At 37.0% G+C, this 14,245-nt stretch overlaps 1 protein-coding gene across 12 annotated transcripts in view; it reads left to right on the forward strand.

Annotated features, from left to right (window-relative positions):
• Window positions 1–14,245, forward strand: part of FAM13A (family with sequence similarity 13 member A) — a 344,460-nt gene that overhangs the window by 259,890 nt on the left and 70,325 nt on the right. For 9 of the 12 annotated variants that reach the window (XM_087863995.1, XM_045791832.2, XM_045791857.2 and 6 more), the window contains one exon: window positions 13,855–13,896. The exons of the other annotated variants lie outside the window; for them this stretch is intronic. In XM_087863995.1, the coding sequence (XP_087720121.1) occupies window positions 13,855–13,896 (42 nt within the window). The remainder of the gene's footprint in view (window positions 1–13,854; window positions 13,897–14,245) is intronic. 12 annotated transcript variants of the gene reach the window in all.

The raw sequence follows: 14,245 nt of genomic DNA on the forward strand, positions 1-14,245 counted from the left end.
ATGGTGGTCCATTTGATTCACTTTGGTTTCCTGCCAACCAGATCAGCACACTCTGGTTTGTAGGCTACCTCAACTATACAATTACTATAAACACAAGAGAATGCTGTTGCCGAGTACATGGTGACTCTGGTATTCATTATGTAAATACACACAGTAATATCAAATGATTATCCTATATTAACAGAAATTAAGTTTTACAGTACAGAAGACTGCAGCACCAGATCATGCCAACAAATGAGAACTGTCCTCTGTCTTATTTTTATTCCTCTGGGTAACATCAGTCTATGTTTTTGAATTTTATTTTTTTAACAATTTTTAAAAGCAGATGGGAAAAATGGGTTTATAAGCCTAAAGACCTTAAGAGACACATAATTGTGTTTTCTAATGTGATGATTTTTGTAATTGTTTAGACTAATAATGTGTCTTGAAAAAGAAATTCTGTACTTGCAAAATGAAAGTTAAAGAATGTAAAGAAAATGTATTTACCATAACTCTTGGTAGAAGCTATTTGACCTTTCAATGTTAAGAGTCATAAAAACTAAAATATTATAAAAGTAAGAAAAAAATGAATATGCATACTAGCCGACATGTACAGGAGAGGTGAAGTTGCAGAAAAAGGAAGTTACCAGCAGGCATGCTTTTGTGGCTCTTTTAAGTGGCTCTATTTCATAAATGAAAAAATTATTATTATTTGTCCTGAAATTAAAATCTCAAACGTAGTTTCTTTTTCTGAGTAACATTATATGATAGTCTTAGAAATTACATAAGAAGTAAGTTGGTACAAGTTAATTTAACTTTTCTTTATTATCTACTTGACACGAAGTAGGGAGAATCTATTAGTAAAATATAAATCTGTTTGGAGGGAGTTTTTTTTGTTTTGTTTTCAAATTATTTGCATGGCTGCTTTAAGATTAACTCTTCTTGGGTTGTTCTAATATACAGAATTTAAGTGGAAGAAAGAATACATGATTGTTAACTATGATTAAAGTTCTTCCAGATTTTTGAACTAGAAACATAACATGTCCACTAATAATTTAATTTATAAATTAGCACACTTTTTTTGCACTATGTCTAGTAAGAGCAAATGACTGCTGAAATGTTTTAAATATACTTACATTTCTGTAGCCTCTTTGTCTTCCACTCCTTTCTCTCCTCCTTTATTAAGATTCCCTTCCTACAATTCTCAGAAAGGGCAGTTACTGCAAGACTCATGAATTTCATAAAAATTTGTCAACATGATAAAAAACTAAATTGGCTCGTTTAAAATCCAAAAATAATATTTTTTGTGGCTTTGAAAAGTAAAAAGTTATTGGTAGTTGCAAAATGATAACTTTCCTGACTAGGAATATTGAATATTGAGTGCTATGTATTATATTTTGTTAGTGTTGACTTGTCAAGGTCTTTTGGGGTTTTGGTTTTGGGCTTTTTTGGGGGAGGGGGGTGGAGACAGAGAGGAAAGGTCCAAACAAGAGATGAGACCCATCAGCTGAGGTAGGGACTCACCAGCAGTAGATCCAGCCACAGGCAGCCAGCACAGGGGACAGGGATGGGACAGGCGGTCAGTGGTGGGATATTCAGTTGGTGGTTTATTCTGAAAGGTCCAGCATGAGGTAGAATGGCAAAACTCAGTGTCTGCAGGTCTGGGAGTGGGCAGTCGTCAGGAAGACCGGATCAAAACAGAAGATTAAGAGCAAAGCAGGGCTCCAGTGTCAGGAGAGAAGAAGAGATGATCCATAAAGGAGTTCAGATAGGGATCGGACAAGCATCCAGCTCTTGGAGCGGGGACAAGGTGCATGATTTATAACGAGAACAGAGTCCGTACCTGCAGTGGAGGATGGCGATGGGGAGCATGCAGAGGAACTGCAGTGCACGGGTGGAGGTTCCAGGCCCCGTCTGTGGCTAGGGGGATGCAGGAACCGGGAACCAGAGAGGCCATTTCCATCCTTACCTTACTCCACTCTTCACCTTGTGGAATTTCAGTTTCTGTGATTACGATTCTCTGTTATAAACACTCATGGCTGAACCACATGGTAGTCCACTCTACATTTTAGTTGCCTTCAGTTTTTTCTTTGGTAAGGTAGGACTGTTATAAATAGACGTGCACTCATATATTCTCATTCTAGATTAAATATCTTCTGTGATAAGAACTCTCTCTTCTGTAATTTCAGCACTTCTCCACCCTAGCCTAACTCTCCAGAACCATCCGTCCTTTTGTTTTCCCCCAAAGGAAAGAAACAGTAGCTACAATTCTGCACTTGCTGCCGTCTCATGTGGCAGGATGACTGCAGCTACAGTAGTTCAAACAGTAGGTGTCATTGTTCCCCAGATGCTCATTAGAGATTACCCACCTGTTGAAGTGATGTAAGGAAATGAAAGGGAAGAACAAGTTATGCCAAACCCTTAGCAAGATTGCTACAAAATAGACAAGAACCTGCAAACTGCAGGTGAAGAACATTCTTGGCAAGGCTGCCCATACCCTGGGCTCTCACAGTCTCGGCTGGACTCCCAGAAAGGCGCCCCTACATCAATTGCTCAGATTAGCAGTTTGCCATAGGCATTCTTTGCCACGTCCAGCCTGTTACTGTCTGAATTCTTTGGCCTGTTGTTTAGTCCGATCTGGCTAGGATCTTTTGCTAGTTCTCCTTTTATTTGCCAGGGTCTTCAGCATCTGCAAACTCGGATTTTGATTTCTGTGTATATTTCCACTGGGATTGAGGCTCTTAATCTCTACTCTCTATTCTTCTACATCTCTATCCCCTCCCGTCTCACCTGTACTACCTTCACATTCCTTATGGCCAGGTTCAGATCCTGCCCTCATCCCATCCCATCCTATCCCGTCACGTCCAACTTCTACTCTTCAATTCCTTCTTTAAAAATTCCTGGATTATACATATAGCTTCTATACATGGATGAGACATGTAGCCTGTATACGAGGCCCATCTCTGCCTGTGCTTTATCAAAATCCTAACTGCTTCGGGGACTACATACCTGTCACCAGCCCTACTCACTGGGCTCTAAACAGCTCGCTGGCCTCTGAATGGGGGCTCCTTGCTCACCTAACACCTACCGTTTAGCAACTGCACTAATCTTCCCGTGCGTTTTCTTTCTCATTTTGTGCTCCACCGAAAGTCTAAAATTGATGGTCTTTATCAATTTCAGCGCAAGCTTTACTCAAGGTGCAAATTGAAGCTAAATTACTCTTTCAGCAGATTTGGAATTGCTTAGGGTCAATATCAGTATTTATATGTTTTCTAATTTTCCTGAATCAGGAACATCAGATAGATTTATATCTAAATAAGCTGTTTGGAATACAAATTCATTCTTTAATGTTTTAATATTTTTATTCCTTGAAACCAGGGATCATTAATTTATGAAAGTCTTTTAACTGTAGATTTACATTGAAGAAAAATTTAACTTTGAATAAATTGAGATTAAAACATTACCTGACATTAGATGGGATCTGAAAACTATCATACCACTCCTATCCCGGTATGTAGAAAAGTGTTTATAGAGCATTTTTCGATCGCTCAAACAACTTGTGCTAGAATTTGGAGGTTTATGATTTTTTTTGGTCATACTTGATTAAATTGTAATAGTTTCTTTTTCTTCTTAACTCTATTGTATGTTTTCTCAATTATCATTTTGAGGTAAAAATCTCTCGTCAGTTGGGATAGTTTAGAAAAGTGTAATATATCAGGCATTACATTTGTTGTTGACTAACAAGTGCAACGAACAAGCTGGCTATTTACTTGATTATCTACTTTTTTTCCCCCCAGATAATAAAGTCAACTAGATATTTGGGTGTCTTTAGACACAAATAGCTATATATTAAGATTATTTGTTTCCCTTGTCCTTTTTAACTAGAACAGTATTTTTTTTAATGTTTTTTTATTATATTATGTTAGTCACCATACAGTACATCCCCGGTTTCCCATGTAAAGTTCGATGATTCATTAGTTGCGTATAACACCCAGTGCACCATGCAATACGTGCCCTCCTTACTACCCATCACCGGTCTACGCCATCCCCCACCCCCCTCCCTCTGAAGCCCTCAGTTTGTTTCTCAGAGTCCATAGTCTCTCATGCTTCATTCCCCCTTCTGTTTACCCCCCCTTTCTTTATCCCTTTCTTCCCCTACCGATCATCCTAGTTCTTATGTTCCATAGATGAGAGAAATCATATGATAATTGTCTTTCTCTGCCTGACTTATTTCACTTAGCATTATCTCCTCCAGTGCCGTCCATGTTGCAGCAAATGTTGAGAACTCGTAGAACAGTATTTCTAAACCGAGGAAGTATATCATCTCTGCCTATGGAGCTCTTTTTTGGGGAGGTGGGAAAGTAAATATAAATAACAAAATATAAATAACATAAAAGTTATCATTTTAACCATTTTTAATTATTTTTAAATTGTGACAAAATACACATAGCATACAATTTGCCATCTTAACCATTTCTAAGTGGACTTCCACTAATGCATGAATCCAATATTTTTCTTAACACTTGTTATTTTCTTTTTTGCTAACACCATCATTATGATACATGCTTTGTACACTTTGAAGATGCCAGGGTCTCACTGGCCAAGATTCTGAGCCTTGAGTGGTGTTAGGTGTCCATATTTTCAATAAGTGTCATGAGATAGTCTTTTCAACAATAAGTGCTGGGAAAACAGGATATTCACATGCAAAAGCATGGAGTTGGCCCCTCACCTAATATCATACACAAGAATTAACTCAAAATGGATCAAAGGCCTAAATGAAAGAGCTAAATCTTTAAGAACTCTTAAAGGAAAACATCAGACAAAAGCTACACAGCCCTGAATTTGGCAGCAGTTTCCTAGATATGACACCAAAGGCACAGGAAACGAAAGAAAAAGTAGACAAATTGGACTTCATGAAATTTTTAAAAATTTTACAGATCAAAAAAAAAAAAAGACTATCAACAGAAAAGGGAGAATGGGGGAAATATTTGCAAATCATTTATCTGATAAGGGATTAATATCCAGAATACATAGAGAACTTCAAAAAAAATCAACTAACAACAATAAAAGGAATTTTAAAATGGGCAAAGTACTTCAACAGACATTTCTCCGAAGAAGTTGTATAATTGATCAATGAGCACATGAAAAGATGCTGAACATCAATAATCATCAGGGAAATGCAAATTAAAACTGTAATGAGATATCACCTCACACCCATTAGGATGGCTGCTTTGAAAAATAAACAAGCATTGGCAAAGATGAAGAGAAATTGAAAACAGGATCGCAGGGTCCCAAAGAGATGTTTGTACATCCACATTCATAGCGGCATTATTTGTAATAGTCAAAAGGTGGTACCAACCCAAGTGTCCATCAGTATATATACACAGTGGAGTCTTATTCAGCCTTAAAAAAAGGAGGGAACTTCTGATAGATACGACATGGATGAACCTTGAGGACATTTATGCCAAGTGAAATCAGCTAGTCACAAAAAGACATCCGTATGATTCCCCTTGTGTGAAATACTGTAGTCAAATTCATAAAGACACAAGGTAGAATGATGGTTGCCAGGGGTTGGGGAGGAAGGGGAGAATCGGGAGTTACTGTTTAATAGGTATAGGGTTTCAGTTCTACAAAATGAAAAGAGTTCTGGAGATGAATGAATTCACAATATGAATATATTCAATGCCACGGAACCGTACACTAAGACATAGTTTAAATAGTAAATTCTTTGTGTGTTTTGCCACAAGAAATTTGAGGGGGGGAAAGTCACATAAGAGATTTTAATGCATGTGCCTAGCTGAAAACCACTAAGCCAGACCACTAGTATAAGTATTTTATACTGAAGAATGGTTATAAACTTAACTAATGTTCACCATATAATTCTTTAAGGATTCAATACTGTGTTCTTGATATCTAAGCTAGTCATATTTTTTACTTAGAGACAAGCATAGATTCTGAGTTTAATTCTGTCAATGTTAATTAAAATATTAAGCATATTGTTTAGGCTATACTGATAAATTATATAAATTTTTATATTTTTTATGCTTCTCTTCATGTCTTTCCTCAGCATGATAAAGCAAAGGAAAAACTGACTCACAGGAGATGACACCTTTACGGCCATTCTTTCTAGAGCTCTTGTTGTTCATTCTTCAGTCTCCCTGCCTTCCTATAGACTTCTGTTTATAAGAACTTCAGATCTGAATAAAATGTAAACCTTTAATTTAAACAAGTAAGAGACCAGCTCTACCTAATGTAACTGCTCCCAGCTTCCCATTTAAATTCTAATGATGACATCAAAGACAAAAACTTAGAGACAGCTTTGTAACAGTGATAAAACCATGTATCAAAGGTCACATCAGTGGTATGGGCTGAGAAACATATTATCACCTTATAGACTTAATGTTCCACCATCTAAACAATACAAATGGCCCCAAAGAGAGAACAAAGGAAAAAAAAATAAGTTGGATTCCTTCCTTTGTCTGATGCACTGACCAGAAAAATGAGTGACATTCCCCCTACTGAACAGAAAGTTACTTTCTGAACCATTCAGAGCTAAGCCGCATATTCTTTTTCACCTCTCTGCCCCCATTAGCTTCTTTATGTCAACATCTATTCAAAGACTAGAACATTTAGTATACAAAACTATCCCCCTGGGATGCTCAGTCACTTAAAACATTTGAGAAGAGGATAAAAAGGAAGGAAGATTACTGGACATAATGCATGCTTTCAAGAGTACACTGTACAAGAACAAAGTACAAATTTATTCCTGATTTCTAGCTTAGTCAGAAAATTGGACCAAATAGCAAATGCACCTATCTATGCATTATAGACTGTTCTAGGGCAGACTCACATATTGGCTCTTAAAATCTAAATTCATGAGCAGACATCTGCCCACAGCCAAAGGACGATGAAATAAAGAGCAATCTACCCACCGAAGTTGTTGGTAATGACCCTGCCTGGTTTGATGGATTCCCCTTAAGAGCCGCAGAACACAAAGAACTATTTGGGACCTATAAAGAGAAATTACAAACTAAGAGAAAGGATGACTTACACTGAGGATTCAGTGTAAAAACAGAATTCAGAGAATTGCTTTTTATATGATTCAGAAGAAAACGTGAAAAGTAGTATTACTAATCTTCTCCAAAAAATGCTCAAGGACATAACCAACCCTCTTCGAAACATAACTAGGAACCTGAAAGGGCAAAATAGGTTTACAATTACAAGGCAAGAGACATAGAAGAATAGCTGAAATAAGGAGGGAAAGGGAGCCTAGAAATGTATTAGCAGAGATTTCAAAAACTATGTGGGAAACAGTAAAGAGCAGAAATTATTAAATATAAATCAAGTACATGATGAGAAAGAAACTTGAGAAGCTCCTCCAAAATGAAGAGCAAAGGATAAGAGAAAACTGATAGAAATAATGCTAGTTATGAAGGTCGTAGATTAAAAAGTCAACCTAGAAATTATGATTCTAAAGGAAAAAAACATACTAATAGAAATCAGAATAAAAGTTTATGCCCAGCTGAGAGGCGAATTTTAAAAGAAATTTTTTTTTAATTAAGTGGTAGAAACCGATTAGAATCATTGGTGGAGGGACAAAGAAAGTAATAAAATTCTGAATTTCCTGTCTTGCATGGAAGGTAGGAGAATAGAAGCAGGAGTCAAGAATTTTGAGGGTTTTTTTGTTTTAGTTTTAATAATTAGAGATATATGCATATGAGAAGCAGCTACTAGTAGGAATTTGTATAAGATTTGTGTAATGTAAATCTCCTCAGAAGATAAGAGCAAAGACAGAAACCATAGGAAAAGGAAGCTCCCAAATTAGAAAACATAAAGCAAAACCACAAAACTAGAACAAATACATCAACTATGACAATAAATATAAATGGTCAAATTCTTTGATAAAAACCAGAATTACAAAACAAAACAAAAGACTGCTCAGGGTGCCTGGGTGGCTCAGTCGGTTGAGAGTCTGACTCTTGACCTCGGCTCAGGTCCTGATTTCAGGGTCATAAGATTGAACCCCACATGGGGCTCTGCACTCAACAGGGAGTCTGCCTGAGATTCTTTCTTCCTCCCCTCTCTTTCCTCTCCCCTCCCTCACTCCCTCTTTCTTTCTCTCTCTCTCTCAAATAAATAAATCTAAAAAAAAATAAAAAAGACTGCTTGATGTAATTTTATACTAATAAACATGAAAATCTAGAAATAAACTTTTTCTAGAATGTATAAATTTTGAAAAGAAGAATATTCCATTTGAATCCAAACAAGTACTTTGATTAATCTGTTCCACAAAAATAACCAGATGTATAGCCAAAGATTTATATGAATAGCAGCATTATTTGAGAATAAGGATTATGTCTTTATTAAGGACATACTCTGAAGCCAGATTACATGAGATAGAATCAGAGCTGTGTAAACTTGAATGAGATATTAAACCTCTCTGAACCTCAATTTCTTCATCTGTAAATGAGTGTACATAGTGAACTATTAATTTCATTCATGATTTTGCTTTACAAAGACCTTAGTCTAAAAAACTAAAACTGAATTTCTTTTTATGTAACAACATGCTAAATATGTAAAACTGAAAACTCCAATAATTAGGGCCTGAACAAAAAGCTATATAAAAGGTGAGTATTTTGATATTTTGATGGGCTCTAATTTGTTCAATAATATTTAATAAATCATTAAATGTAGGAATAAAGAATAGGTTTTTTTTCTTCAAAATAGTCCTAATACTTTAAGGAATATGAAGTGTGAGGTTTGATAAAGTATGACGATAAATATTTTCCTCCTACTAACTAATATCCATGTGGTATGTTTTCAATTTATGTTCTAGTATTATATGCATAGTATATGCTTTAAAAGAAAAATGTGAGGTTTTTTAGATACAAACTGTCTGTAATGCCACCACAATAGGGTAATGCAATTTTTGCCAAAGTTTGAATACCTGTAAATGCTCCATCAAATTTCCATATATCATAATCATAACTAAAAGTTAAAGCAAAGTAAATATTGAAGATCAAATGTATTTCTTTTAATGTACGACATTGTCCATAGAAGACATGGTTTTAATGAAAAAGTTTTAATTAGAAATCTGTTATACGATTGTAAGAAATAACATTAGATTCATCTTATAAATCTTGATGCTGCATATCAACTTTTAGTATTTTAAACTAATACTAAAAATATTGTATTCTGTTAAATAGGCAAATTAGGAGTTTCATGCTATTTTGATGATTAGTTACATGATCTTCATCTTTAGGCTGAATTAAACATCGCATAATTGTCTTTTAAATCCTTTCTCATAAAAAAAAAAAAAAACCTGACTAAATGTAAATATTCTACAGGAAGAAAAGGATAATTCTGTTCGACCTAACAGTTCCTATTGAAACAATAATACTTCACCACAATAATATTTATATACCACAGAAGAGAACATACTGAAGTACAAGAATGTATAAAAAAAAGAGAACACATGCTTTTTTCAACATGTCAGATTTTAGTAGATTTGCAACTTCTTTCTTTTTATGTGTAGATTTCTTTATTTCAAATCAAGAGATCTAATTAAAGAACCACTTGTCAACAGGCATTCTGTGCATCTTATCACATGCAAATTTATAGACTAATATTGTTGAGCATATTCAGCTTCCAGAAATGTAGTTTGGGTTTTGTTAATAGAGAAACAGACTAAATATATTTAAGGATGTCATAGAATATATTGCAGAGTAGGCTTAGAATCTGTTTTAAATGACTGTACCAATAGTGAATGTGGTTGCATCATTACTCACAGTAGGCTCAGGTAATGAAATTGACCGTAGTGCTGGAGTCTGCATAGAGGCTTATTTTTTCAGTTTTGAATACTTGCTTTATCAACATTAGGAAATAATCTCTTCCATATTCAAGTGTTATACTGCATAAGTAAGAAACTTTGTTAGCAAATCAGTCAAGGGCTCTGAAAAGCAAGTTCCATGTAGACGAAGGAAGTCTTTATCTTTCACTTTAGCTTATTTACTGATGCCCTTCTGTCATTTTCTTAGAATTATCTTCATGAGTGAATTATAGCTATGGAAATAACCCCTATTTCTGTCATTAAATATTCTTAGAAATCTTGTTATTGGTGAATTATTAAGCACATCCCACAGGAACTATACTGGTGGCTAGACACCTGACCAGAGCCATGTTGGTATTTAATAAACCATACCTATGACCAAAACTGACATAATATATTATGTAGCTATAACCTTTTGTAATGATTTAAACTTTAGGGCAGTAAACTTTTTAGAGCTAAAGAAAACCACAGGGATCACCAGCCAAGCCTTTCATTTTCTGTATGAAGAGACCTGTCCAAAGCAGCCAGGCTAACCAGCAATCTATGATTTCACTGCAGAGCCAAGACCAGAACTTCTCTTTTCTGATTCCCAATGGAACATGTTGTTTTCTCAGAATACTTTCTTTAGAGAAATTCTACTTAAAAAAACATGAAAATATGGACACGTTAAATATACCAAAAATTCTAAAGGACTATTAAAGAAACATAAAAGTATAAATTATCATAAATTTGACCTAAGATCAATATATTAGCAAAATTGAATATGATTTAATTCCTTGCTTTTGTCATTGATACATTCATTTATTTTGCATTCTGAAAATGGCTCAGTTAAGCCTCTGCCTTTAGCTCAGGTCATGATCCCAGGATTCTGAGGGGGTAATGATCCCAGGGTCCTAGGATCGAGCACCATGTTGGGCTCCCTGCTCAGCAGGGAGTCTGCTTCTCCCTCTCTCTCTGTCCCTCCTTCCCACTTGTGCTCTCTCTCTCTTCCTGAAAATAAATAAAACATATTTTTTTAAAAAGACTGCTTTAGGGGCGCCTGGGTGGCACAGCGGTTAAGCATCTGCCTTCGGCTCAGGGCGTGATCCCGGCGTTACGGGATCGAGCCCCACATCAGGCTCTTCCGCTATGGGCCTGCTTCTTCCTCTCCCACTCCCCCTGCTTGTGTTCCCTCTCTCGCTGGCTGTCTCTCTCTGTTGAATAAATAAATAAAATCTTTAAAAAAAAAAAAAAGACTGCTTTAGATGGATTAGGTCATTTTTCTTTAAGCTATGCGGGAAATTCTTGTGTTGCCTTTTATTCACTTATGCTAGCGTAAGTTTTCTAATGCACACCCTCATTACTTAGATTAGACTGTTTAAAAATAGCTATTGTGATATCTAAGTAATTAAAGTCTTGAAGAATTTTAGTTGCAGGGAATTACAGCTTCGCTAATCAGTGTCTTCCACAAATCAACAGCATCAGAATCACTGTAGAATTTGTTAAAAAGGCAGAATCTCAGCTTCCCCCTCCTGAGACCTAGACCTACTGAATCCGAGTCTGTGTGCGAACAAGATCCTGGATGATTCACGTACACCTTAGGATTTGAGAAGCACCAACGTAGAGAGTAATCCCAGAACCTGTTCCTACTTGATGTTATTTTCTTGTCTCTTTCTTGCTCACCTTTCTTTTTGTGTCCTGCCGCCCAACCCCGCAAAAAGAAATAAAAATATCAGTGTGTGCTTTAATAAGCAAACAGAAGTTTGGGTCAAAAGTGTGTAGAAGGGAGGAAAGGTTGTACATCTGCTCATTCTGAGATGGTATGGGGGAGTAGTTTACTAATTATACTTCTGTCTTTGAAATATCTTCAGCATCTAGCAGATCAACGTTTTCCCCCTCTTCTGTGTCCCCCCAGAGCCATCATTCACATTGGGCCCGGCTCCCAAAACTGAGGCTGTGTAACTGCATTGAGAAGTGAAATACAGGAGTTAATTACACAGTGTTGACATTACAGAGGGTGAGCCACAAAGCATCAAAACCAGGGACTGCCTGTTCCAGTTAAGGACAGAGAACAGCAAAGGATATATTATTGGTTAGGTACTCTGGGAACCACTGTGAATACCAGGCATTGTGAGGCAGATGAGAAAAATTGTTGTGATTAAAAGCAAAGTAAAATACCTAAGTCCAAGCCTCCATCTACAAAGACAATTCCAGTGAGTTTTTCTTCCAGTTTAAGTGATGGATTGAATGTCTAGTGTAGTGATTAAGAGCTTAGACTCTGAGCTAAAACTTTCTTGGTTCAAATTCCAGCTCATCTACTTTTTGGCTCTGTCACTGTGGGCAAGTTACTTAACCTGTAACCTCTTCGTCTGAAAATTGAGACGACAATAGTACCTACCTCACGGGTTATTGTAAACAGCAAACAAGATAATCTATGTACAAAATACTTGACACAGTGTCGGAAACTATAGTAAGTACTCAGTAGGCATTAGAGTGTTTATTTATTTGCTTATTTACTCATTTATTAAGGTTTATCTCATCAGTTTCCCTTGTGAACAACAGCATTATTTTCTTTGTCTCTTCTGGGATTTGGCTGTGGTTTGTGGCCATGACAAACAGCTGTAGCTCTTTTTAAGGAAATTCTCTGGGCTGAAGAGTGAGTGTCTGTTGATCACCTCTGGGGTAATGAGTGCGAGGCTGAGTCTGATGGTGGTGATAGTGGTACAGAGTATAATGAAAGAAAAAGAGAAATATCATACAATCCCGCGAGGCACTTAGATTCTCAATGGAAAAAGATGAGATACCCACTTACATGGAAGAAAACCCAACAGATGATTTTTTTCAAAAATCATGTTACTATGTTGAAAATTTCAGAATATATATGAGGATGTTTGGGATGACTGAAAGGCAGCCATCAGGATTGGTCATTAACACCTGTCATTTTCTTCAGATGTTTTCTACAAAGAAGGAGGAGAAAGGGGAACTGTTATATTATTAGGTAAAACTGTAGTGTGACAAGCAGGGAAGATTTTCGTTTAAACAGACTTGACTCCTGATTTAGAAGCTGACTAAGCCCTGGAAGGCGGACTGTGAGAAAGTCTTGATATCGGTGCTGCTGAAATTGCTGCCGGCCTCAACCTCATAGTGGTTTTACGAACATAGGGGGCAGGCAAGAGGGGCGAAGTCCCAAGGGTGTTCATCAGATGGTGTTCTATAATTTCACCATTCCACTTTAGGTTGACTCCTTTGTTATGCTTTCAAAGGAATTCAGGCTTTGGAGGAAATAGAAAACGAGAGGAAGTGTATAAATACTTAATAAAGGGGCCATAAATTAGGTGTTGAGATGAAACATAGAACTCGAAGCATTCTCCATCTTGAGGAAGTTGGGAAGAAAGGCGGCTTAGAAATAGTTGTGTAGGAGCACCTGGATGGCTCAGTCAGTTAAGCACCTGCCTTCAGCTCATGTCACGATCTCAGGGTCTGGAATCGAGCCCTGCGTAGGGCTCCCTGCTCATTGGGGAGCCTGCTTCTCCTTCTACCCTTCCCCCTGCTTAGGCTCTCTCTCTCTCTCAAATAAATAAAATCTTTTTTTTTTAAACACATTTAAAAAAAGAAAGAAATAGTTGTGTAGAAACCAGTGTTGCTTCCTTGTTCTCTGTCCCCTCTGGTTCCTGCTGCTTTCTGCCTATTCTGAGCAGTTTTAGAAAGTCACTTCTGTCTGCAGGTCTGGAGGGAGTGGATGAGGAGGGAACAGATTTGGGCTGGGGAAAGCAGGGAATGGGTAGAATTGGTAGCAGGAAGGCAGTCAGTGGCATTGTACTAATATTTTGGGTAAATGAAAAGACGCTGAAGGAGGGCGAGGGCCAGGGTAGTAGGGGGAGTAGAGATGGTTTTTAAAGGTCACTTTGAAAAGGTCTATCATGGACAGCTTTAAAATGGAGGAGGGAGGAAAAACACTGTTCAAGAGTAAACACCCAGGGCCTCTGGAATCCCCTTCAGGTGTTTGGTTCTCGGTCTCTGATGCTGTGTCTACTCTGACTTTCTTTCTTTGTGTTTCTTTTCCACAGCACGCATGTATCCCAAGTCAGCAATGTTTCGACAACTGGAGAGTAAGTTATTTGGGTTTCCCTTTCCCATTTATCGAACAGAAAAAAGCTACTGTAATGGTGTATTGCATTGGAAGATTAATACAGTAAGCAACCTATGATGATTTTTAAAACCACTGAGAGAAGAGGGCTAAATAAGAAGTGTTCCTGTTTGAGCTTCTGTGTGGGCGTGTGACTAGAGACAGCTCAACCGTTTGAACACGCGAGATTTTTGTTTCAGTCAAAATAATGTCAGAGTCTATTAATGTTTGTAAAATATGTGTTTTGGGAGGGATCTTGCAGTGGGGGATGCCATTAAAGGTTAAAGTAGTAACAGTGTCTTTACTTCTTCCTTCCTTATTTTTAATCAGCC

Source organism: Ursus americanus, chromosome 8 (genome assembly GCF_024610735.1).
Source record: "Ursus americanus isolate L20-20 chromosome 8, mUrsAme1.1.p, whole genome shotgun sequence".
In the NCBI taxonomy this organism is placed as follows: Eukaryota; Metazoa; Chordata; class Mammalia; order Carnivora; family Ursidae; genus Ursus; species Ursus americanus.